The 26,223-nt window shown below is 42.2% G+C and overlaps 2 protein-coding genes across 2 annotated transcripts; one reads left to right on the forward strand and one right to left on the reverse strand.

Moving 5' to 3' along the window:
- On the reverse strand, window positions 1–16,333 carry LOC134069610 (signal transducer and activator of transcription 5B-like). The gene is made up of 19 exons (XM_062525606.1): window positions 16,178–16,333; window positions 13,540–13,670; window positions 12,851–13,007; window positions 12,490–12,579; window positions 11,803–11,977; window positions 10,374–10,504; window positions 9,797–9,948; window positions 9,193–9,348; window positions 8,599–8,778; window positions 7,804–7,891; window positions 7,405–7,527; window positions 6,221–6,313; window positions 5,742–5,948; window positions 5,395–5,489; window positions 5,115–5,257; window positions 4,346–4,501; window positions 4,058–4,112; window positions 2,714–2,821; window positions 1–2,169 (listed from the first exon to the last, which is right to left on the reverse strand). Exons 2-19 carry the CDS (start codon window positions 13,665–13,667, stop codon window positions 2,046–2,048), a joined length of 2,361 nt encoding a protein of 786 aa, XP_062381590.1. The 5' UTR covers window positions 13,668–13,670; window positions 16,178–16,333; the 3' UTR covers window positions 1–2,045.
- A 2,728-nt stretch (window positions 16,334–19,061) lies between these two features.
- ghrhr2 (growth hormone releasing hormone receptor 2) lies at window positions 19,062–24,930 on the forward strand. The gene is made up of 13 exons (XM_062525609.1): window positions 19,062–19,196; window positions 19,350–19,470; window positions 20,479–20,574; window positions 20,949–21,061; window positions 21,547–21,641; window positions 21,898–22,030; window positions 22,454–22,607; window positions 22,740–22,800; window positions 22,911–22,977; window positions 23,101–23,192; window positions 23,600–23,729; window positions 24,110–24,151; window positions 24,259–24,930. The coding sequence occupies exons 1-13, from the start codon at window positions 19,125–19,127 to the stop codon at window positions 24,349–24,351; spliced, it is 1,269 nt and encodes a 422-aa protein (XP_062381593.1). The 5' UTR covers window positions 19,062–19,124; the 3' UTR covers window positions 24,352–24,930.
- Window positions 24,931–26,223: the final 1,293 nt, after the last annotated feature.

A 26,223-nucleotide genomic window follows, 5' to 3' on the forward strand; every position in this document is an offset into this window, starting at 1 on the left:
GGGGGGGGGGGGGGGGGAGTGTTGCACCACTCAGGACTTTCAAGACCAACCTCCCTCGACCAGAGTGCAGATCTGACCAAGATACCCTTCTGAACTTTGTAGGAAATTGCCCACACAGAAGGCCACCTCACAACTGAGTCCTTCACTGCCATATCACAATCAGGATATCCTCTGGTGTGGTGTGTAAGTGCATAGATACAGTAGCACTATAAGGCCTGCTGGTGGCGCCATATGGCTGTAGTTTCCATTCATGGACATAATTCAATGGTCCAATCCAAGACTGTTTCCAAGGAAACACTGAGACAAAGACTGTTGGGAACTAGCAGCAGAGCACCACCCATATACAACTTCAGTGGCACTAGCAGTCAGCAAACTAGTCAACAAAGTTGCACAACGTGGGGCAAATCCCAGAATACATAGCTATCTGCCAAGTCAATTTTTTCGTTCGGATTATCTAGGACTGTGCAAATTGTTCATTCCTCAATTTATAACAGCAACATGAGGGCATGAACGTGGTCACCTGGTCACCTGGTCACTCTGTACGATAGGTATCAAGGTTTACAAAGGATGTTTCACATCCCGTGAAACAAACTGCAATTTATTCCCAAAATAGTGTAAGATTATTTCTGCCAAAAAGCACAGAATATGCCAATAGAAGAAGGAAATATCGGACAACTCGACTTTGGTTTCAGTACTTGATAAACTTCGGCTCTCAAGGCACACAGGGGTGAGGAGAGAGAAAGCGCTCTGTGTCTGTGTCTGTGTCTGTGTCTGTGTCTGTGTCTGTGTCTGTGTCTGTGTCTGTGTCTGTGTCTGTGTCTGTGTCTGTGTCTGTGTCTGTGTCTGTGTCTGTGTCTGTGTCTGTGTGTGTATCTATAGAGGTACGGAGGACAACAGCAAACTTTGGGGCAGGCACATTTCAGGTTAAAGGGACGTTTGGATTGCCATACGGTGTGGAAAGTCTAAGGACAAACAAATAACGTACAAACAAAACCCCACTGTACTGTACTTTTAAATCAAGAATCAGCTCAACCATTGTGATAATCTGATGAAGGGCCGGTTTAAATAAAATCATGATTATTCTCTGCGCTGTTAGAAGCAAGTGCTTTGTTTTTAGTTACTCCTGAAGTGCCTCACACACAGGATACGACAACAGTAACGCTGCGCTCTGAAACCCATTATTTTCAATGGCTTGTGTGGCGCAATAACAATTTGCCGCTTTACTGAACAAAGTGTGATGCAGGCATCAGCCTACCTCTCAGCTAGCCCTCACACACACACACACCACGGTCAAAGTTCAACATTGTTAAACTTTGACTATTGTGCCTGGTGGCAACTACTACCAGCGTCTAATGCAGCGCATATCCTTTCCAATTTTAAAGTCTTGAAACTTGTGTTGCATTTGAAATGGAAGTGAATTAAACTGTTTTTGGCAAGAATATGGTGATATGGAGATAACTTTGTTGTTACATCAAGCTCTAAAAACTGCAGAAGCATTATAATACTGTAACTCGGTAGGTATGCCATCACTTGCATCAAGTGATCCTCAACATCTATGTTTGTTGATTTCCCTTTTCCTGACTTCATTGCAACAAACCAGAGTAGAATTCCAACTCCCTGCTTCACATTAATAAAAACAAAACAGCAAAACAAAAAACGAAAATCAAAAAAATACATTAATACATTAAAAAAAACAATTGGAATTTTCAATTGTCTTCGTTGTGTTGTGGAGTGGAGAGGGGTGAGGAAGGCTGCACAATGGACATTCAACGACTCAGGTAAGAGGCTAGAGGAAGGGACATGCTAGTTTAGATTAAAAGGTGTGACGTACAGTACATACACTGGACAAGATTTGGGTCAGAAAGAGGTCTATGAGTTGAACGAGTAAGGGCCGGGTTTCCCAGAATCGTTGAGAAGCTCTTAAGTGCTAAGAACTTCTTAGGAGCGTTCTTAGAACATTCTTACAACGCTCCTAAGAAGTTCTTAGCACTTAAGAGCTTCTTAACAATTCTGGGGAAACCCGGCCAATTACTGATGCAAGGTTGTCATGACTGCTGTCCTCCCCAGCGAGTCTCCATGGGCTGCCTGAGGAACTCCTCCACCTGCCGCGCCATGTCCATGGTCTCGTCCAGGTCAAAGTCGCCATCTGCATCCAGCATGGAGTCACTCCTGTAGACCAGCACCACACACAACACAAAGACTGGATCAGGACAAAAATAAACTGACTAAAGAGAAGGACGCTAGGGAGATTAGCTAAACCAAAAAAAAAAAAAGGAAATCAGATAAATATTCTAACCCAAGTGCTCCTTTAGAATACCTACTAGGACTAGAACATACAGTCATTTCCTGTGTATTAGCTGCATTGCGTGTTTTATGGAAGTTAAAAGGAACAAAACCATATTAAAGCCATATTAGCTGCCTCTGTGACTTGACCTCATAGCTGAAGAAATTTTGCAAAATCAATGTATAAGCTTCGGCTAATAGTTGGGAAATTACGGTAGCCCTTTCTCTGGACTTATACCGGTGGGTAGTGCCCTTTCTCTGGTCATATACCGGTGGGTAGTGCCCTTTCTCTGGACTTATGCTGATGGGTAGTGCCCTTTCTCTGGTCATATACCAGTGGGTAGTGCCCTTTCTCTGGACTCTCTGGGGCAGGTACTGTAGATCTCTGTACTTACACGGGCGGGTAGAGACTGAAGGTCTCTGTACTTACACGGGCGGGTAGAGACTGAAGGTCTGCTGTTGGCTGACGGTGGGGGACACTGCATGGTCCATGAAGGACGGAGTCCCAGGAGACGGCTCAGGGTTCGGGGACGAGAACCTGCGGAGTGAAGGGGACCGGTTACGACGCCGGGACATGCTCACAAACCGTGAATATACATAAAATAGGGGTAGAGGAGCGCTTCCTGGACTCAAAAGGTTGCTTAAGTTTGAGGTGCTCTTTGGATGGGATACTGAATGCCAACAAACAAAGAAACTCCAAGGCACTCTCGGTTAACGCTTAACTCCCGGAAGAAGGCATGTAGCCGAAACACATTAGTTTGAATGAGTAAACGCACACCTTGTGAGGTGCTCAGTGCGCATGAATTACATTTATAATTTCCCGGCCGTATTGGAGCTAGTCGGCCTGTTTGAACGTCTTTGATTGGGATTAAATCTGAATGGACCAGCTGGTCCTTCAGATTTTTTCCTCTTGAATATACTACTTGTGGGGGGTCTGGAAATACACCGCTTAGTTGTTGATCAGATTGGAGGATATACCAATACTTCCGTAAGACAGGTTTAATTTCCTCTGCGCATTTTGAATATTGAGTTATTAGTGCCGGCGCGTGTCTTCCCTTTTCTCGATTTCTGTTTTTTAACAGTTCAGTTCTATTTTTTCTTTCCAGTTTTGAAGACACATTCTTAATTTGTGCATCTTTGTAGCCTCTCTCTTTGAATTTCTTAGACATGATTTGCATATTTTGATCAAAATCATCATAAAAGTATATTGGAAAAGAATGAGTTCATAGTTGGATTCAGGATCTCATTCCTCTCCAATAGTCCAACATAGAGGTTGGCAAAGTTAGGGGCCATTGGTGAGCCCATTGCCGTCCCTTTTGTTTGAAGAAAAAACTCATTTTCAAATCGGAAGTAATTAAGAGACAATACTTTTTCAGCCAATGTTAAAATAGATGGTTTTGAAGGCCGTGCGTCTGGGTCTCGCTGTTCAAGAAATGTAGCTACTGCGTCAAGACATAACATAAAGGAAATCCTGAATGACTTGTATGTGAAAATTTCCCTGATGAAGGCGTAAGCCGAAATGTTGGAATAAAAATCTTGAAGTTCCGAGTGTGCCACGACACTTTTGTTTATATGTAGCCGAAACGCGTCAGAGTTTTTAGAGGGTTAATATGACCAAGCCATAACAATAAAGGCTTTTTAAACTTTTTCAACCGAGAGTGCCTTGGAGTTTCTTTGTTCGTGAATATACATAGCTGTGTGTGTGTGTGCACGCTTACACATGGAACAAATTCTTGAAATTCACTAGTACAGAGCATTCTATGCAGCTACTTACTCCACTTTAACAACTTGTTTGATCTCCGGTTTGACGTAGCCATCTACTGCTTTTGCTAGAGAGACAAAAAAAAAAGAAGCAAATTAAAGTAACATGTTGCAATAAATAGAGTATAAAAAATACAGGATCTCCCCTCCCACGAATTTCAGGTACTGAAAACAACCCTCAAATCATCATAATATCTATATAATATATAACAATATTTATAATAAAAGGTGTACACAACAGTTTGTCAACATTTTGTGTGTGTGTGTGTGTGTGTGTTTTGAGTGTGTAAGAAATGCTTACACAGAGGAGGTGTGCAGTATCGGGAGAAGACCTCATCTTTGGGTTGGTTGGGGTAAAGGAAAAGCAGGTGATTGAGATCACTGATGCGGTCAGCCAAGGAGCGGATGGAGAAGTCTTTACTGGTGAAGGGCATCAGATTCCACACCATCCTCTCACCTGCCACACACACACACACACACACACACACACACACACACACACACACACACACACACACACACACACACACACACACACACACACACACACACACACACACACACACACACACACACACACACACACACACACATAACTCAAAAATGAATCCTCTGATTCCAAATGGATGTCTAGGGCTTCATTAATGATAAGTCGATTCATTGCGACTATTAAATCAATCTAATCTAATCAAACTATTTTGGCAACTGGTTCACAGTGATCTGTCTGTGTTGGAATTACATATCAGACCCAGTGATTCTCGACCCACTGCCACTCATTTATCTTGACAATCAGAATTCTGCCTCAACAGGAAACAGGGATTACGCTTGGTCGCTTTAGCAGGGGGGGAAAAAGCCTCTGCTAAAAGAGTCTGTTCAATGAATTTACGTAACGTAAACGGGGATTAGAGGTTTTGAGCCCCCAACGTTGTCTTCAAGGCGCTAGGGTTAGGCATGGGTTAAGGTTAGGGTTAGGGGAAGGATTAAGTGCCTTTAAGTCAACAGTGGCAGCGCTGCCTGGAAGACGACGTTGGGGGCTTAAAACACCATCGAGCACTGCGACTGCATCTCACCAGCTTTGTTGGGGTTCTCGGCCACCCACGCGATGGTGATGCCGCCGATCTCAGAGTCGCTGAAGCGCAGCAGGAAGGTGCCGTTGGGCTTGGACAGCAGCATGTCCTGCGCCTGCTGCTTGTTCACGAAGCCAAGGATTGCACTACACACACGCACACACACACACACACACACGCACGCACACACACGCACACACACACGCACACACACTTTTAGTGACTGCAATCATTATTGGCGGAGTTTCCAGATTCAGTGCTGCTGAGACATCAGATTTCTTACCCATCATTCCAGTGGGCCTTCAAGTGTTTCTTCATCAGCTCCATGACCCCATCAAACCACTGCCAGAAAGTGAAGTTCCTGCCTTGTAAACTCTCCTAAAGAGACACACACACACACGCGCACACACACACACACACACACACACAACCCAAACACTAATGAGCTGAAATAGACATAACCAACGTAACTTTCTTAGACATTGTGCTATTGGCTGCAGCTCGATGTGATGCTAAAAAGGATACCGAATGCAGCCGTTTTTTATTAACGCAATACACCATTTTCAAATAAAGCTCCCGTCCACAGTAACAGGTCAAATGGAGCTCTGAAGCCTTCGTTAGGTGTCCTACCCGGTTGAACTGGGACCAGGTCATGGTCATGTTGCGGTAGTCTTCTGCGTTGACCCCGGTGCTGTTGAAGCCCTTCTGCGCCAGGAAGACCAGGTTCTCCTCCGACAGGCCCCGGTTGCTCTGCATTTCCGCTTTGTACTTCATGTTAAGGGCCTCACACAGCTGGGGCCAAAGCACCTTGTCAGGCACCACGAAGGGCACCCTTCCCTGTAAGAAGGCCCCCACATGATGGGACAGCAAATATATACGTCAGGGCATGCATGTTAAAAGAGCAGAATGCTCTTTTTAATTCCATCATTCCATGAAGAAGAGATCACACAGACGCATCCTGGCGTAAAGCCACTACAGATATTCACATGGAAATGTTGCTATGTTTGGAGAAAGCAGGACATCCACAGAGAACATAATCAACATACATGCAAAAGAGTGTGAAACACACACACACACACACACACACACACACACACACACACACTTACGGCCTCAGAGAAAGCATTGTCCCAAAGCACGGTGGCTGTGGCATTGTTGTCTTGACTTCCATGAACAATCACCACCACAGGCAAAGACAGAGTCTGAATAAAAAATCAAATATACACACACTTTAGGTCAAAATTAGGATTCAAAAAAAAAAAAAAAAAGATCTTAAAGGGATATTCCGCCATTTGTGGAAATACGCTCATTTCCCACCTTCCCTCGAGCAAAACAATCGATATTTACCTTGTTCCCGTTCATCCAGCCATTCTGTGAGTCTGGCGATACAACTTTTAGCTTCAGCCTAGCATAGATCATTGAATCGGATTAGACCATTAGCTTCTCGCCTGCTAGCTTCATGTTTAAAAGTGACTAATATTTCTGGTAATTTTCCCATTTAAAACGTGTGTCCTCTCAAGTTAGAAAGTGCAATAAGACCAACTGAAAATGAAACCTGCCGTTTTTCTAGGCTGATTTGACATGGAACTACATTCTCATCTGGCGTAATAATCAAGGCAACTTGCAGCTACTGGCACTACTACTGCTTGATGTCTATGGGGACTATTTTCAGATGCTGCGTACGATATCACTGCGCCTATGGTACGTTTGCAAGTTGCCTTGATTATTACGCCAGATGAGAGTGTAGTTCCATGTCAAATCAGCCTAGAAAAACGCCAGGTTTCATTTTCAGTTGGTCTTATTGCACTTTCTAACTTGAGAGGAGACACGTTTTAAATGGGAAAATTATCAGAAATCTTAGTCACTTTTAAACATGAAGCTAGCAGGCGAGAAGCTAATGGTCTAATCCGATTCAGTAATCTATGCTAGGCTGAAGCTAAAAGTTGTATCGCCAGACTCACAGAATGGCTGGATGAACGGGAACAAAGTAAATATCGATTGTTTTGCTCGAGGGGAGGTGGAAAATGAGCGTATTTCCAAAAATGGCGGAATATCCCTTTAAGAGTCGTTGTCTGGCCTTTAGGAGAGCTGTATTACAGACAGCTATCACGTGATATCGACAAATCAGGTTTCCATTACTCATTATCAATTTCGCAATTCAGAATTGAACATTTCAGCGTTAACAACGACACATCTAATAAGGGGAGAGACATCAGTAAACGTCTGTGGGAGGGAGCGTATGTGTGGGTGGGTAACAGCTTTTTGTTGTTGTTGTTTTTTTGTTTTTTTTTACCTTGACATGAAAGACGAGTTCATTTCCCCCCACGCTGAACTGCGACTCAAACAGAATGGTAAACTTCTCCTCAGTCACAGATTCGGTCCCACGCCTGTCGGACCGCTTGATGCGCTTCAGAGACTGAAAGAGAAACCAACACCTTTACATGCAGACACGCACAGGCTGCAGCCGGGTAATGCAATAGGGTCCACCCTATGATTCACCCCATCCTGTGGAGACACACCACTGATGTCCGGACTAATGTCAAAAGCAAAGCACGATTGCACAATTAAATCAATTTTTTTAATTGAAATTGCAGGTCGAACTAACGCAAATAGGCAATCGCGAAGGCTGCAATTAATCATGGAGCTTGCAACTCTGTCGCACAATGGTCTCACAGTGGTGGACACAGCTTACCATGTTTCTGAAGTGTGCACTGAGGGTGCCTGTGGTCTGGTGATACTCCATCACACAGTTGTTGTTCAGGATTTCCCCACTGCTGTCACTGCAACACACAAGAGCTTTGATTTATCAGCAGTAGCCAACTTTTAGGTTAATAAAAAAAACAACAACAAAAAAAAAAAGCAGTACAAAGACAACAAAATGCAATTTCCATTACCGCTGAGCAAATATGGTGTCAAAATAATATGTATTAGTCATATTGTATTAATATTATTATTATTATTATTATATAATAAATAATAATAATAATAATATTATATTGTACTGTACAGTAATATCTGGCGTATTAGCTGGATTGTGTATAAGCCGCAGGACAGTGTTCTATGCAAGTTAAAAGAAACAAAACCATATTAGTAGCTGAAGAAATGTTGCAAAAATCAATGTATAACCGCGGCTAATAGTTGGGAAATTAGGGTACTTGTATGCTATACATTGTACTGCACCATCATTGTCACATTGCTGTCATGTGGCTGTGTGGTAGCAAACTGGTTTCCCGTCTGAGGAATTAACAAAATGATCTATCTATCAATCTATCTACCGTATTTTCCCTACTATTAGCCACGGCTTATACATTCATTTTGCAAAAATTCTCCAGCTATGAGGTTAATACACCGAGGGCAGTTAATATGGTATTAATATGGTTTTGTTTCTTTTAACTTGCAAAAAACACTGTCCTGCGGCTTGTACACAATGCGGCTAATACACAGGAAATTACTGCATTTTATACATATGTGTGCGCCACCAGCTCACTTTCTGGTGCTCTCGTTCTTGAGCAGAGCCTTGGCCTGCTGCTCGTTGATGATGGTGGCCTTGACCTGCGGCGGGTTCATGTGCACGTTCAGTTTGCCTCCCACCAGCAGACGCACTGTTGCCGCAAACTTCGTCTGAGTCTTCAGGACCTGAGGAGGCTGCTTCTCTATGATGAAAGTGCTGTCGACACACACACACACACACACACACTGCATTTAACACCAATGAGCTGAAACCAGCATAGACCTAACCGCCGTACATTTCTCAGACATTGTGTTAATGGCTGCATCTCAATGTGATGTTAAAAAGGATACCGAACCTAAAACCATACAGTAGACAACTAATGATTTATATACAGTGATACAAATGAGTGAATGTAAACATTTTGACAATCACATATAGATGTACAATTAAACCAAGACCTTAAGACATCCCAAAACTGAGAAAAATATGTACATTGTATATATATATAAAACATTGTGAAAGTCATATGCGGTTATCGGTTTTCAGATGTTTAAGAGCCTGGTCCATGTCTGAAATCAGGCACAGGGCCTGAGAACTTTAGGCTCAGCACACACACACACACACACACACCTGGTGACTAAGGCAGATATGATGTCGGTGATAGTGGCATTGAGCTCCTTGAGCAGGTCCTCAGTGGGCCCTGGGATGGGTAGCTGCTGGGTAAGATGTTCCACTCGCCGGATTTGCTGACGATTCTGCCAGATTGTGTCAGCAAGCTTCTCACACCTACACACACACGCCCACCCCGCCAACCACAAACACAAACACAGTTTAGATGTTGAAGTTACCGGCAACACAGGGGGGTGAGTGGGTGGGTGGCTTATATCACTTCACATCAATTGCCATTCAGCATTACAGTAAAATGCACGATTTGTCAGTCAGTCTGCTGGTTGTGTGCTTCTCTACATCTGCTGTGCTGTGAGAGAGAGAGAGAGAGGGGGTGCCTCTCATTTAGTCTTTTATACATCCTCCCTTCCTTCCACGGTCCTCGTCCTCACTGATCTACAGTACATACAGAATGATGGGGCGGCAACAATGGGATAGTCTATCCAGTGTTAGTTGTAGATCAGTGGGAACGAGCCTGGAGGATCGAGCATCGATGATCGAGGGGAGAAGTTAGGAGGCACCCACTGTGTACAGTACGTCGTGCCCCTGTTGTTTGTGTCAGACTGACCAGGACTGAAGCACGTCCAGGCCTCCCTCCGCGGGCCCGCCGTTTCCAGCCAGCTGCTGACGTCTCTTCCACTGGATCAACTCGTCGTCCAGGATCACCGTCTGCTGCTTCCGCAACAGGGCCAGCGTCGTCTGCTGCTTCTCAGCCAGCTCCTGAGGCAAGAGACAGGGGGGGCCGTCAGAATCATGGAACTTGGCACAGGTTAATCACGGTGTGTGTGTGTGTGTGTGTGTGTGTGTGTGTGTGTGTGTGTGTGTGTGTGTGTGTGTGTGTGTGTGTGTGTGTGTGTGTGTGTGTGTGTGTGTTTGTATAAACTACGCATTTACCCCTGCACAGCTTAAGTCTCTTGCATGATATGCTTGTCAGCATATGACTTGAGTTAACCAGCAACACATTTTTAAAATATTTTTCTTAAAATTTGTTTTCCAGTTAAATGTTTTCACCGTTTAGAAAATTAATGGCATTTCCAAAATCACTGTGTTACTGTATTAAATAATCAGGATCCTGTATTATTATAAGGTATTACACCATGGTGATGATTTTTGCCATAATCGAGCTGCCCTCTGTGCTGCTGTACCTGTCTGAACTTCTGCAGCGTGTTGGCCTCGCGGGTCAGCCAGCCGTCCAGTGTGGTGCGCTTGCTCTGCAGGGTGGTCTCTCTCTGCACACGCTCCGCTGGGGGCAGGCTGGCCAGATTACTCAACTGAGCTAGAGAGAGAGAGGGGGGGAGGGAGAGGGAGAGAGAGAGAGATGGATAGAGAGAGAGAGAGAGAGAGAGAGAGAGGGAGGGAGAGATGAATAGAGAGAGAGAGACAGAGAGAGAGAGAGACAGAGACAGAGACAGAGACAGAGACAGAGACAGAGAGAGAGAGAGAGAGAGAGACAGACAGACAGAGACAGACAGAGACACACACAGAGAGAGAGAGGCAGTGTCAATGACTTCAAAGAATAGACAGAAGCAGGGCTTTTTTGCTTTAGTTGCACTGGTGCACCTTTTTTTTTTTTTTATAGGTGCACCAGCACAGAATTTAGGTGCACACAATTTTTCATTGCGCCGCCTTCAATGCCACAATTTTTATTGTTCTTCATATACATTTCATTTACTTTATATATTTTGTTAATAATTTAGAATGTTATGATATGCATAATACCTAATGGCTAAAATGATAATACTTCATATTAAATTGTAAACTGTTATATTTGTATTTAATGTCATTACAGTGGTAGTGTGTAGAGCTAATTGAGTGCCTGTAACTTTAAGAAGAAGGTGAAAGTAATTAGCGGTTAAACTAAACGTTTTTTATGCTAAAGGAAACTAGTCGCACATACAATTCATTATGTTTTCTAGGTCCTTAGACATAAATGTTCAAAAACTCAACAACACAAAGGAAATCTTTCTGGGATCATATAAGAGTGTCTTGCAATGTTTATTTCTGTGACTTTGGTGAGCACTACATGAATGAGACATGACGTATGAGCTAATGGGGTAATGAGATAGAAGTATCTCCTGAGGTACAGTAAAAGTTAGCCAATAGGTTGCGTAGCTTATTTCGGACATTTTATTAAACCCAACAGTAGGCCTAAATGAACCAAATTCCATAGCCTAGGTAGGTTAGCAACACAAACGTGAGAGGTGCAAGTCAGCAAATCAACTTAACACTAACCTACTCTGACATGCCTCGCTACTTATCACAGACAGCTACGGGTGGAAAGCTGTGTGTGAGGAGTAAAGACACATACAGTACTGTAAGCCACAGGAAGCACCAACAGTCAAATCGATACTAATAAAATTAGGTCTAATTTCAGGGTATTGCAATACTTGTGGTATTGGTGCACGGTAGAACACTAGTCAAAGAAGAACAAACGCTTAGTTCGTGGAAAGACAGCAGATGTGAGGAAAGTCTAGGCGCTTACCCTTACATTGACATTAGGTGCACTAGTATGACCAAAACAAACGTTTAGTCGCACCCTTAAACTTTTTGGTGACAGGTGCGTTTGTGTGTTACCTTGTATGCGCAGGCTTTCCTGGTACTGAATGATGAAGTACTCCTGGCTGTGCTGGAGCTTGCGCAGCTCGTTCTCTGTGTCCTGAGTCATCACCCGCAGTTCCTCAAAGGCCTGGTTGATCTGCTGGTACCTCTGAGATGTGCCGTCCACCAGCCCGCCCCTGCTAGAGTTCACCTGAACCCACAGACGGAGGGAAACACCAGAACACGGGCACCGATGAGCGGCTGCTTGTGCGAGGTGTCATTGTTATTGTGTTTATGCATGTACTGTATGCAACACTCTAACTCAGTATGTAGCATGTTATGTAGTAGGGGTGTTATTTAGTATGTTGTGTGTATGTGCTGTGACCACAGTATAATGTGTATGTACAGTATGTTTATACATATATGTATACATATGTTTATGCATGTATGCAACACTCTAACGCAATATCTAATATGTTATGTAGTGTGTTGTGTGTACTCTATGTGCTGTATAACCATAGTATAATGTGTTGTGTACGTGTATATATACGTATACATATGTTTATGCATGTATGCATGTATGCAACACTAACTCAGTATCTAATATGTTATGTAGTGTGTTGTGTGTTTGTGCTGTATAACCATGGCATAATGTGTTGTATGTGTGTTCATACAAATACATGTTTATGCGTGTATGTGACACTCTAACTCATTCTAACTCACATTATTAGCAGCCTGCACCAGTCTCTCCTCCGTGCAGAGGATGTGTTTGATGCACCGCACCAACTCTAGGGGACAGCGGTCATAGGCCGTCTAGAAGGGAAATCAGACGGACCTTTCAAATAATTGCTCAAACCAATTACACGCCAATAACAAATGAATTGGGGACTAACTGCATGCAGCCAACTGTAAAACCAGAAACGTTAAAAAGGGAAAAAAATTGGATTGGTGCAGCTACGTGAATCTCAGGAATGTCGTGAACAAAACTTTCAATATATGTGTGTGGGTGTATGTGTGTATAATTTGCTTTTACAGGTATGCAGCGCTAGGTACTTAAGAGTTGTGCATATGCTGTTTAAGCCACCTGCAGCTGGGTTGCGTAGTGGCCCAGTTTGATCTTGAGTAGGAAGCCATCCTCTCCCACAGTGTGTTCTGCCCTCTTCTGCAGCTCCTGGATCAGGCTCTCCAACAAGCGCTTGGCTTTGAACTCCTCTTGTGTGTTTTCATGGTCAACGGCATCCCTAGGCAGGTGAAGAAAACAACAACATTAACATGCATGCTATGTACGTGGCCCCCCGAAAGGGCCATGGTGTGAATTAGCTTCACACCATGAAAATGTATTTTTAGAGCTCCTTAGAGTTTTGCAGTCCTTTGCAATATGTTTGACAATATGTGTGATTGAATGCCAAAAGCTATTGCGAAGGAATGCAAAACTCCTGCAAGAAAGCTCAGTAGGAGTGAATTCCCATCATGCCCCTTTCAGAGGCTCAGTATGCTTGTACACACACATCTGATTGAAAAAAATATATAATTATCACAATTATTTTCTACAGTACAGATAGACAGACAACTATTTTACTCTCTCCATCTTTTGGTGTGCATCGACATATACATATTCACAATGATTTTCTACAGTAGATAGAAAGACAACTCTTTTACTCTCTCCCTCTTTTGGTGTGCATCAACATTTGTCATCAAGGGCAGAGTGTGATCCCCCCCCCCCCAAAACACACACCCTTCACCCCAGTCACTTAGCCCCTCTCTCTCACTCACCATGGCTGACCCTCGATCCACTGGGCCAGGTAGTGGCGCACCTCGATGGGGAAGTGCTGGCCGTAGAGTGACTGCATCTGGTGCAGAGCCTCCCCCTGCAGCTGCTGAGTCTGCGCCCACAACGCCATCTCCTGAACAGAGGAGGGATGGAGAAGGCCAGCGGGAGACAAGACGAGGGGGCGTGGACCAGGAGTGAAAGAGACCAAAAAGGGTTGTGAATAGAGTAAGACAGAGGTACGAGAGAGGCGGGGGTGATGGAAAAGAACGAGTAAAAGGGTGAGGTGGAGAGGGAAAGACGTGGAGAGAAAAAAAAACAGATGAGTCAAGCGTATTTATAACAGACTGAACAAGAAGCTAGTGGCTCAGCTGGGAGAAAGTGTTTACCACACTCATCTGCAACCGCTTACGTAACCAAACACTTGCCAAAAACAGGCATGGAAAGGACGTGCATTTCATTGGGGAAACGGGAAAAAGGGACCCTTCTTTCATGCGGGCCAGGATTTGTCTGCTTGATGCAAGCACATTCTGGCCCCTTTACTGAGACTCGCATCATTCGCTTTCATGAGTCACAGCTCAGATCTCTTGGCAACAGCAACGACTCAACAAGAATTTCCATATCCTTAAAACTCTTCCTGTAACATGGCAAGGTCCGATTGACACTGAAATGTAGGCTAAAATAGTTTCCTGAACTTTGTCCACACGCGTCCCCTGGAGTTGACTTAAGATTCTGGCCACTCTACATGCTGAGTCAGTGTGCCGCTGCCGCACCATGAGCCAAGCCTTGGCAATGGTCACTATGCCATTACCAAACCAGCAGTGTGAAATACAGTTCATTAGTCTAGTCAAACAAAACCATGCTTCAAATGGCACTCACACTTAAGTGGATCAGTTGTACAACTGATACATGTTGGACCGTACTGTGTGACATTTAGCATTCATTAAACCACATAAAATATATATTTTCTGGAAGCCTGAAACATGATCTAACATGGATCATGTCCTCCCTTGGCATATGCCCTCCAGATATGAATTGACATACAGATATGATTAAGATTTAATGAAAACTGTACAATATTGTAGTAAGTGGTTAAGATTATAATATCCTACTTAATACTCAATAATATCATTTAAAAATCTATAGGCTATGCCAGGTGTAATCATCTACAATCCACACTGAATACGAAGTAGCCTACACAGATTTGAGCTTTAACACTAGAATCATCACATCAGACTGCTTTCAAATACTGCTGATTTTTCATGTTCATTTTGAAATTCATCTCGGGTTTACAGTGCATGCATGCTCTTAAGCGCTGCTGATCTCTTTCATTAAGCATATTACGTTACATTTCAAAATTACGATTTTGAGAAGCAAAGGGAAACTGAACTGCTGTCAACGTTTACTATAACCACCGGGACTAATGTAGGCTATATGTCTATCTATTCAGACCTAAATAAATGAAGACATACAGAAAATGCATTTAAAATAGAACAATTAGTTGTGACCTTACGTTCAAGGCGGGTTTCTGTTACGGCTTTGGTGATTTTGGGGTGGAACATCAGTTATAACGTTAGGTTGTTTCACTTTCAACCAACTATTCAATGGCAATTGAACTGAGCTGAATACACTGAGATTAATCGCGTTGAGATGTTTATGAGCTACTTGTAATATTTGTGCTACGTTTATAATACGGCGGAAATTCGGAAACCCCGACCTCCGATTGGGAAAAATAATTCGAACGCAAGGTCAGATTGTTATGCTCGGAGTCGTGTAGGAATCTTGTGCCCAGAGCTCATGCTAACTCCGTGCTGGGGATGAATGCTAGTTCCACATTCAGCCACTTGTTGTATTTTGCCTCGTCTGGCAGCTAATGCACCACTTGTCTACCTAGCTGTCAAGTTAGTTTGTCCAATAACTCCACAACAAAATGTAAGTTTAAGGTGCAAGCATCCGTGTTAAGTGCTGCATAGAGACACACAGACGTTGGCTCGAATCTTGTCTAGAGTCAGCAGAAAAGTTTTAGCATAAGTTTTACACACCAATAGCATCCTACCCATTTATATAACGGTAAGATGCTAATATTGCTAGCTAGCAGCCCATGGGAATTGAATTGCACAACATTTCAAACATGACAGTTCATTTCTTCTCAGTGAAAAACATACATTACAGAATCACTGTTAATGTTTACACATCTTGTAATCAGATCCGTATGTACTTTCACGTGATTCAGAACGCATTCACTAAGTTAACAATTGTCATATTGGAGTTACAAAAATCAAGGAAATGACTTGGGCTGACAGCTAGCTAGCTTGCTAGCCGTGCATGGTGCTGCAAGCAAGCAACATTTCCTTGCTATCCGAACTGGCAACGCTTAAGAGTTTAAGACAAGAAAGCCTGAAAATGCACAGTTGCTAATGTCAAACATGTAACATTCGCTAAACATATTCATTTGAAAAATCTCTACACAAGAAGCTGTAATCGTGCCATTGCGTTGGACGTGACGTTAGATTAGTTAGCTAGCTGTTCGGTGCTTGGAAAACAACGCTTAGGCTATCTCTGGTATGTTTTAATATCTACAATCAACATAGAAAGAACATCCCCCCACAATTATACAAGAGTATGTCACTTGCAGGAAGTTACCCGAAAGATTGTGTCTTCTGTTAACGGCGTTGTACCATGAACGTGTTTAAAGCAGGATCAATCTGAGAAATCCTGTTTATGCCAACAGAGATGGCAAGCTAGCAGTAAATTGCGTTGCCACAGCATTTACGATTGGGTTCCTCCCATATGGTTACTCCCACTCCTTCGGTCGAAATCTGCCACTGTTACGAAGCCCCAGGCTGCAGTGTTCAGATCGAGACTTGGCTTTCTTGTGTGGCCGGAGTTCACATTTGGCCTATATATCATTTCATTTTTTAAATCCCCTCTTTCACCCACCGTAGCCAGACAGCTTATTTTCATATTGTGTGGGTGGGACTACTGGGCTGTATTGCCATTCACTCACAAATGTAGAGGATATTAGATCAAAAATTGTGATAAACAAATGTCAAATGTCATATGATGCATAGCCTAACCCTAACTCCATAAAGTTCAGGATGATATTGAGGGTGTTCTTCCAAGAAGACACAGCTAAGAACATCAGCATTTAATTATTATTATTATTATTATTATTATTTTAAAAACTCTGATCTCTTTACTGGAGCTGACAACAAGCTTTCTACATAATAGCATAGGAAAATGTAACCCAGTTCCATTGTAACCTATCCTCCTGTTGTGTAATTTGAGTTTAAAATAATAATAATAATAATAATAATAATAATAATAATAATAGCAATTAAATTACTTATATAGCCTGATAGGCCTAATTAAGAGCTTGTGAAAATTCACCATGTTTTTAGTCTGATTATAAACACTGTCGGAGAAGTTCTTATTCCAGGAGGCAGGGAATTCCAGACTGGAACCTAGACCCTAAATATTGTACTAATGATAAGGCCTAAGCTCCTTAGTTATTTAAGTCAGTCTGCAGTTTGGTTTTACGTTCAGATATGCAGCAGGATCTTTTTAGCACTTTAACGTTTTCTGAATTTCTCCAAGGTGCCTAAGTTTTACCTGAAAGAGATTTGGTTTTCAAAGGTTCATAGTTTCATAATTTGTGTGTCTGAGAGGTTAAAATCGTCAACCAAGTTGTCACAGGACATAGCAGAAGAATTAAATCAGATTAATAAGATTAAAATTGGAGTTCAGATTCAAGTAAAGAATGGAGCCAAAGTAAGAAAGTGACCTAAACACTATTGGTGTATCCAGTGATAAACGTTTCAGAAGTGTCTTCATGAATGGAGCGTCTTTTGACTACTTTTGGACCTGGAACAATCTTAGTCATCCATGCATGTAGCCTATATAAATGTATAAATAAATACACTGAATACAATGAGTACTTGTCATGTTAAGGTTTAAGTGATTTCCAGTGTTCTGGAGACTTGTACAGTATGTGGTCAGTACCATCCATGCAGGGAAGGTTTGTGGTTCAGCATAGGACAATTGGGAATGATGCTGATTTTGTCTCTCATATGAACATTAACAGCCAACAGAGAAGAAATGTCAAACAACTAACACAATTCATACTGTATGTGACCTCTGACATTTCTCAGAAGTAGAAAAGACTGTGTGATTTTATGTGCAGGTTATGTGTGTCACGAAAGCCACAGAAGCAAAAGTTTTGTTCCAGAGCTGCCATGACGACTTCTGCTGAGTGGTTTATATGCAAAGGTAAACTTGTGTTATCTTAGCCTTAGTGAAATGGTTACAATCGAGTGATAAATCCTCTGCAGACCATCTCAATACGTATCAACGTGATGTGCTTGAGGCTTGTAACCGGAGGGTTGCCGGTTCGATCCCCGACCAGTCCACCACGGCTGAAGTGCCCTTGAGCAAGGCAGCTAACCCCTCACTGCTCCCTGAGCGCCGCTGGTTGGGCAGGCAGCTCACTGCTCTGGGTTAGTGTGTGATTCACCTCACTGCGTGTGTGCTGTGTATGTTCACTAATTCTGCTAAATTGGGTTAAATGCAGAGAAACGAATTTCCCTCACGGGATCAAAAAAGTATATACAGTATTTTATTCTATTCTATTCTATTCTTGCCTCAGGCTCTGCAGACTTCCTGAATGATGCCACTCATTAAATATTGTATGATTGTTCTGTTAAATGGGGGAAAGGGACACTCACGATATCTGCTACCTTCTGCTTCACTGGTCCTTAGGGAGGAGACATATTTCAATAATAGATAGAGTGAATGTCATGGTCCATCTGTACCTGAAAATACTAAACCAAAAAGTAGTTCTCTGAAAGAGACAGTAGTTGTATTTCAGCATACGTTGTCAAACAGCACAAAAAAAAAATCCTTGTGCTCTTTTATGGAAATCCGTTGTTTCGTTTCTCGCCCCATTGGATTTGAGTCATGCTTGAGTGTTCCTGTTTGTCTGCTAGTCCTTCTCTCCTGCATTCTTCACTTTCTGATTTGTTCATTTGCATAGCTCCCAGGTGATGTCATGCTTTTATCTTGGAGATGTAACACGAGTTCAGCCAAGCTGTAAAAATGTGCCTGATTTCTGAGTTTAGAGAGAGAGAGAGAGAGAGAGAGAGAGAGAGAGAGAGAGAGAAGGAGAGAGAGAGAGAGAAGAGAGAAACCCGTTTAGTACCTCCAGGGAGTGGACGACCAGAGAGGTGCCACAGCCTCTGCAGTGGGAGCAAGTGAAAGCACATAGGTAATTTGAATTCACTGTAAGAGTGCGTGCATACTGTCTCAGTACCTGTGCATATCACATTCTTGCACTGAGCATAAATGCTGAGTTTTTTTTTTTTTTTTTATCATTGTCATGGTACGATATTTGTAAAAGAAGGAGTCCTGTTTTAAGTAGGACAGCTAGAGTGTGATTGCACTAGTGGGCAGTACCATTTAGGATACAGCTCTAATTTATCTGCGTTGAGAACGTGGGGGACAGAGAAGCAGTGGCAGAGAGCGACACTGCGTTTAGACACGGAGAGAACTTCGAGGACTAGATTAAACTCTGCCACTGCTACTGTGGTTCTGTATGCCAAAGATGGGGACAATGGACATCTGTAGTGTACTGCTGTTTTCATCTTTTATGGGATGGATAAGAGTGGTAAGTATGTTGTTGCTCATTTTTAAGGTTTTTAAATATATTTTTTTTGTTTGTTTTACATTTTTCTGTTTAAGAATGGAATTGTGTACCTTGAATTCAGGTATGCATGTATTTGTGTGTTGAAAGGTGTCTGTGCATGTGTCATCTTTACAGGTGAGCAGCACACATGCAGAGTGTTCGATCATTCATCACCTGCAGAAACAAGAGAACAAGTGCAGGCTAGAGATGAATAAACACAGAGCACAGAATCCTTCCTCATCCAATAGGACTGCAGGTAACTTCGGTGACAGCCTCATGTTTCTAAATGGCTGTCATGCCTTTCATATTATAATGTTTCTTATTCAAAAGTATGTCAATATTGTTTTGTGTGGCTTCATTAAGACAAAGGGATTCACAAAGACCTGCATTTTCACAAAAATTACTCCGACCTCTTTCCCCATAGGACATCTTTCAGTGCAGAGCGCAAATTTGACACATTTCATTCCATTACACACTTCTTGTTTCTCTAAATTGCAAAAGTGTGTTCGAATCATGTAACTCTCACATGGTCTGACGAGTGGGGAAAGTAACAGCCTCCGATGGAAATTGCACATGACATTTACTGTAAACGCAAACACAAAACGTCGCACACCTTTTCATTTTTGCTTTCAGTTGTGCGAGCACAGAATATTGATGATCTGATCACATACACTCTGTCACTCTCTATGTAAATATTTAATATGCATTCTATGGGCTTACAGTATGTATTCAAATCAATTATGCATTAGTGGCATTGAGAAGAACCAAAGCACATTAAAGGTAATTGTTTTTTTTTAAAAAAAAATAACTATGTGTGTGCTGCGACTACAGTGCAACTATTGCGAAAAACAAGCCTACTTAATTTTTTATATGATATCAGCTATAAGACCTACTTTACCATTAAAAGTAATTGGTTTTATAAAAATACAGTATATAACTATGTGTGTGCTGTAACTACAGTGCAACTATTGCGAAAAACAGGCCTGCTTATTTTTTTTGTATGATATCAGTTATAAGAAATATGATTGGATTCTAGTCCAAAAGAAAAACATAAATTCTATTTTTTTTAATAGGAAAATTCAGCTTCACTGGGGTGCAAATATTGAATCTCTCTCTTTCACACGCGCACAATTGTATGACTCGCTCTCTCTTTCTCTCTCTGTGGGCTTGTGTGTGTGAGTGTGTATGTGCGTGTTTGTGTGTGTATGTGTGTGGTGTGTGTGTGCGTGCGTGTGTATGTGTCCTTATTCTTATGCATGTCCAGGCTGTGCAGTGGAGTGGGACGGCGTTAGCTGCTGGCCGTGGGCTCTTGTTGGGGAGACCGTGTCCGTCTCCTGCCCCCTTCCTCTGCAGCACCACAGCCTCCCACACGGTAAAAAACCGACGCGCCAATCAAACAAGCTCATCTCCACCTGCAATGTCCCTCTCAGCCAGAAGTCGGAGAGAATCCCTGCAGGCGCAATCAGTCACTTCCTATATCAGAGTGACACAATTAGAATTCATTTCCACATCCATTTTCGAACCGGACGTGCATATTCCATGCCAGCAGGGTGTTGTGAAAAAAAGTTTATCTCTGTGCTGACGTTTTCTGTGTTAAAATGTCTAACTTTTGCCAAGACATAAAAATGGAATTTCATTTCAATTATCATTAAGTGACTCAGTTGAGGTCATTTTGTCCTATATGAATCGGTTTTGCTTGTGAAAATGGCTACCATGTTTCTGCTCCATGGCTAGTTCTCATCTGGAGGAACTGCACCAGTCAGGGCTGGAGCAGACCAAGCTTGTCCTATTACAGAGCCTGCTTTCAAGACGAGAGCAGCATCGAAGAGGACGACACAGCAGACCAGGTATCAGGGAGGAATGAGTGGCACTCATAATCTAAAATCAACAGCAACAACAACACCAACAGCTTTTTTTTTACACTGAAAGGGGAACCTCCCTAAACACCACCAGCCACAACCACAAAGGACGTCACACATTTTGACTTCTGTTAAACTGAACTCTACAGATCCCACTACAACCACAGTTTAGCCAATTTAATAGCATGTCATGGAGATATGTGGTGGCCATACCATACCATAGGCCTACCATACCAAAGATCCTTCATTACTATCATGTGCGGCCCTAATACTCGTATACCTAGGCCTATCGATTTTACAATGTCCTTTCAGCCAACGCCCATGCGTCCCCTCTAATGTAGCCTAATAACAAAGATCCTTCATTTACTATCCGCTTTAACCCTCTCTGACCATACTTTACCTCAAGCTACAGTATGCCATGTGAAGAATGTTATCCCATTTGATCTCTTTTATCCCGTTCTGCCCCACAGCAGGAGTACTTTGCCCTAGTTAAGCTGATGTACTCTGTTGGATACGGAGTATCTTTGGGCTCGCTGTGTGTGGCCGTGTTCGTCTTCCTCAGCTTCAGGTGATAATCATGGATTCTAACTAAAGGCACTTCCACTGGACACAGATGGGCTCAGTGTTTTTGAAGTTATGAACTATGGGATATACAAGCAAATTTCAAATAAAGTTTGTTTTTGACCTTATGCTAGACGCCTCATCCGCTGTACTTCGGAGAGTTTTTGGGCTATTTCCATATGAAATATATTGGCCCGTTGTATGATATTACTATATAATAACCCCAGAACCCCAAAGAAAATGTCATGTTGTTGCTTTAACAGGAGACTCCTATGCACGCGCACCTACATCCACTTGAACCTGTTCTCCACGTTCATCCTGCGTGGAGTCGCTGTGTTTGTGAAGGACGCCGTTCTGTTTGAGGACAAGACACTGGACCACTGTACTGTCTCCACGGTAACCTGAAACTCTGATCTTTTTTGTTGTCACATCACATCACAACATCACTTGAGGACCTTTAAGAATATTTCTCAGGGATTGCTCGTAAATATTTGCATCCATAAAGCACTTTGTCAGTGTACTCGTATATCCCTCTGTCTGCTCCATGTTCAGGAGAAATGACGATATGTCCAAGCACCCACAACCGATTAATGCTCCAGTGTGTAACCGTGTAATAAACTGGAATAATGGAATAATGTGTAGAATGCCTGGTCATTGCCAGGAAATTGGTCCCTTCAGGGCTACCTGCTACAGTACCTATTTCCCGACAATGACCGGTGTTCTATACATTATCCATTACATATACTGGAATCTAACACTGTAGGAAAGGCAGTGGATATTGAAAATGGTGCATTGGTGCATTATGTCTTCCCCACCCAGGTAGGTTGCAAGGCGGCGGTGACGTTCTTCCAGTACTGTGTCCTGGCCAACTTCTTCTGGCTGCTTGTGGAAGGCTTGTTTCTACAGACCCTTCTGATCTTCTCTTTTGCCAACAAGAGAACATTCTTCTGGTGGTATACCTTCATAGGATGGGGTAAGATCTGAAAACGTCTTCTTATGCAGTCCATTGTGTCTGACAAAATAATTTGCTAAGAAATATGAACTATACATACAGTACTTTGAGCTGTAATGCTTCAAATGTATGTTTGTGTTGCCAAACTTGCAGGAACGCCCTCAGTAACAATTCTGATTTGGACCTTGCTTAAAAGTCAGTATGACAATTTGGGGTGAGACATACAGTATTTAGTCATACATCTCTATCACACTTCTCTTCTCTTCACGCACTAAATGACTGACCAAAGTATCTTCCTTGTGCTGTTTGTCTGAAACCACTCAGGTGCTGGGATGATTTGGATAGCGCCCTCTGGTGGATCATTAAAACACCCATCCTGATATCTGTGTTTGTAAGCATAATCAAATTGTCTTCGTGGCAAAAATGTCTCGGTGACCAAACAAAAACAGGAGTCATAAGAAAAAGTTTTTTTTTTTTTTTTTGTCCTTTGGTTAATTTCCTTGTGGCTCCTCAGGTGAACTTCATGGTGTTTGTGAACATCAGTCGGATCATAGTGATGAAGACCAAGGCATCTGACTCTTCTGGGGGAGACAAGCCGATGTGCAGGTGAGACCTTCAGTCAGTCAGCAGCATGCAACCAAAATCTGGTTTCGAAAAGACACAAAATATATGTTCCTTTTGAACATCAAGTGCTCACAAAATGAATACGACCACAATTTAAACTTGAGCTACAGGACTTAAATATTACACATCAACTGAAGATACCATTCCTTCAGTGTAATTTTAATATACAGACAAAAACAGACTGGCTACGTTTATATGATCACAGTGCAGTCCTTATGTCTATGAACAGGGGCTCTCAGACAAACAGGATTGAGGATAGTACATTTTTTCAGTGTGTCTTAAGACGATCAGATGACAACAGAGGTGAATGGCAGGTGAATGGCAGCCTCTCTGTACCCTCTCATCCTCTGTGTCCTTTCTAATCGGTGACGGTTATCTGCCCCCTGCAGGCGACTAGCGAAATCGACGCTGCTGCTGATCCCGCTGTTTGGCGTGCACTACATCGTGTTCGCCCTCTTTCCCGAGCATGTAGGGATTAAGGCTCGGCTTCTCTTTGAACTTGTTCTTGGCTCTTTCCAGGTAAGATGTCACGGGGTGCCTCTCATTCGTCTTTTTATCTATCCCCACTTCCTTTCTTCCTCGGTCCTCCAGCTCGTCCCCACTGATCTATAAAGGACACTGGATAGACTATCCCATTGTCGCCGCCCCATCATTCTTTTATCTAGATCAGTGGGAACGAGGACCGAGGAAGGAAGGGAGGATAGATAAAAAGACGAATGAGAGGCACCCAAGGTGTTATTTCTTCTGCTAATCCATAGTTAGTCATGCATGTGAGACTTTTTTGTTATTGGTTAAGTGGTCCTCCTTGGCCTGAAAAACTTTGAGAAACAATGCCCTAGACAAGAAAGCTTGCATTCACGATATAACAACTTGACTACTTTGTACATATTTCTTAACAGGGCTTCATTGTGGCACTGTTGTACTGCTTCCTGAATGCTGAGGTAATCAGTGTTATTTCCTTGTGCATTCTGTATCAGATCAGTGCGCCCATTGTGGCGGCTTTTTCTTTGTCTTCTTGTGATACGAGGATCACTGCTTCACTGTGCAGGTACAAAACGAAATCAGAAAGGCGGTCAGCAGGTGTCGGACACAGACTGAGGGCAACAACTTCAACATGGTGACTCAAGACTTCACGGCCTGAGCCAGAGAGGTCATGTGATGATGCGCATCTCAAGTATCGCCATAGGGATGAGATAGCCTTGTAGTTTAGCAAAAACTCTTGTCGGACAGGGCCTGGTTCAGAGTGATCATGTCCGAAATTCCTTAAAATAACTTCAAATGTACTTGACTGTTATTGATGTTCAAAGCACAACTCTATTGATAGGTGTCTTTACACCAGTGTAGTTACTGATCCAACAGTCATGCGTACATTATGGCTCTTTTTCAGCGGGCTTGTGGTGATGTTAAAACAACAATGTACAGTATAAGCTGCCATTAGGATAGATAAAGGAATAGATGTTTTAAGTTTTTTTTAAAAAACTATTTCCAATGTCATTTGTATGTCTCTCTGAACTGTACAATTGTGCACAGTAGGCACTGTTTGTATTATATCGTAAGATAGTAATTTTGAAATGCAGTTTTCTATGTTTCTAGTGTGAAAATCTACCTTGATTACACTTGTCATACCATGATCACAAGTAATTCCTTTATGATTCCTCCACTACTAATGTGTTTGGTAATATGCACCTGTCGTGACTCGTGACTTATCTGATGTGGGAAGCAAAACATAAAAATACATGTGAAAGAACACAACATATAATGCTCCTGTATTTCTATAATACAAAACTATGCTCCTCAACATTGCATTCAGTATGCAGCTCTGGAAAAAATGAAGACACTTTTTTCTGATGTCATACTGCGGTTACTGAGTGACATTCGAATGAGTTGACAGTCATATTCAAAATTAAAAGAACACTGCAAATTTGAATGACTGTCAGTGTCAACATGGAGAGCTGTATGTCAGGGAAATGATTTTACTTTATACTATTCAGTACACAAGAGTAAAGAGATAAGATGAATCTTGATTTTATAGCAGGTATGTAGCAGGTTTTTCCAGGTTCCAAAGGTTGATGAGTGTGTTGGATCCTCACCTCATGGCTTTGTACCTTCTCACCTTTCCTCCTTGTCCTCTCCCTTCCTGATAGTACAACCCCGTTTCCAAAAACGTTTGGGATGCTATGTAAAATGTATAAGGCTGAAATACTATGGTTTGCCAATACTATAAATCTTATATTTAATTGTGGATAGTGGATTTATACAGTATCTATTGTTGAAACAGACATTTTTGTTTGGAGAATATACTGTATGCTCATTTTTTAATTTGATGTCAGCAACACGTCTCAAAAACAGTGGCATGTAGATCACCGCATCACCTCTTATTTTAACCTGAGGCGGTACAACGATTTCTGTGTACTGTAGGTCTGCAGAGATCCCCATCGATCACAGTATTTTTATGCCATCATGCACTATAGGTATGATGGACCATGCTGGAAATAAGTACCTTACTTTAGCATGTCATCCTTTGGATTTGTCTTTTTTTGTCTTAATCCAGAAATCAACCAATCAATCAATCAATCAATCAATCAATCAAATCCCCAAACTCTTTGCAATATCAGATTGTGGATCATTAGTCTTATATTGTTGCATTATTTGTCCCCAAATATGACTACCTCTGCATTTTTACTTCAGAGAATCATGGCGTCAATAAAGCTAATTCGTTGTGAAATGTTCCTCCTTGTTTTCTTTAGCACTGCACAACTTTCCCAGCTTGTTATTGCCCTGTCCCAACTTTTTTTGAGATGTGTTGTTGGCATAAATTCCCAATATGAGTTTTTCATGAACTCGTCAAATTAGTCACTTTCAACATATGATGTGCTGTCTATGTCCTTTTTATTTGCAGACAATCACATTCTTTCTTGTTTTACATTTTACAGAGCTTCTCAACTTTTTTGAAAAAATGGGGTTGTGTAAATAAATATTTGAACCTGAAAATGTGTGTGTGTGCGCGCGTGTT

This window comes from Sardina pilchardus, chromosome 22 (genome assembly GCF_963854185.1).
Source record: "Sardina pilchardus chromosome 22, fSarPil1.1, whole genome shotgun sequence".
NCBI lineage: Eukaryota > Metazoa > Chordata > Actinopteri > Clupeiformes > Clupeidae > Sardina > Sardina pilchardus.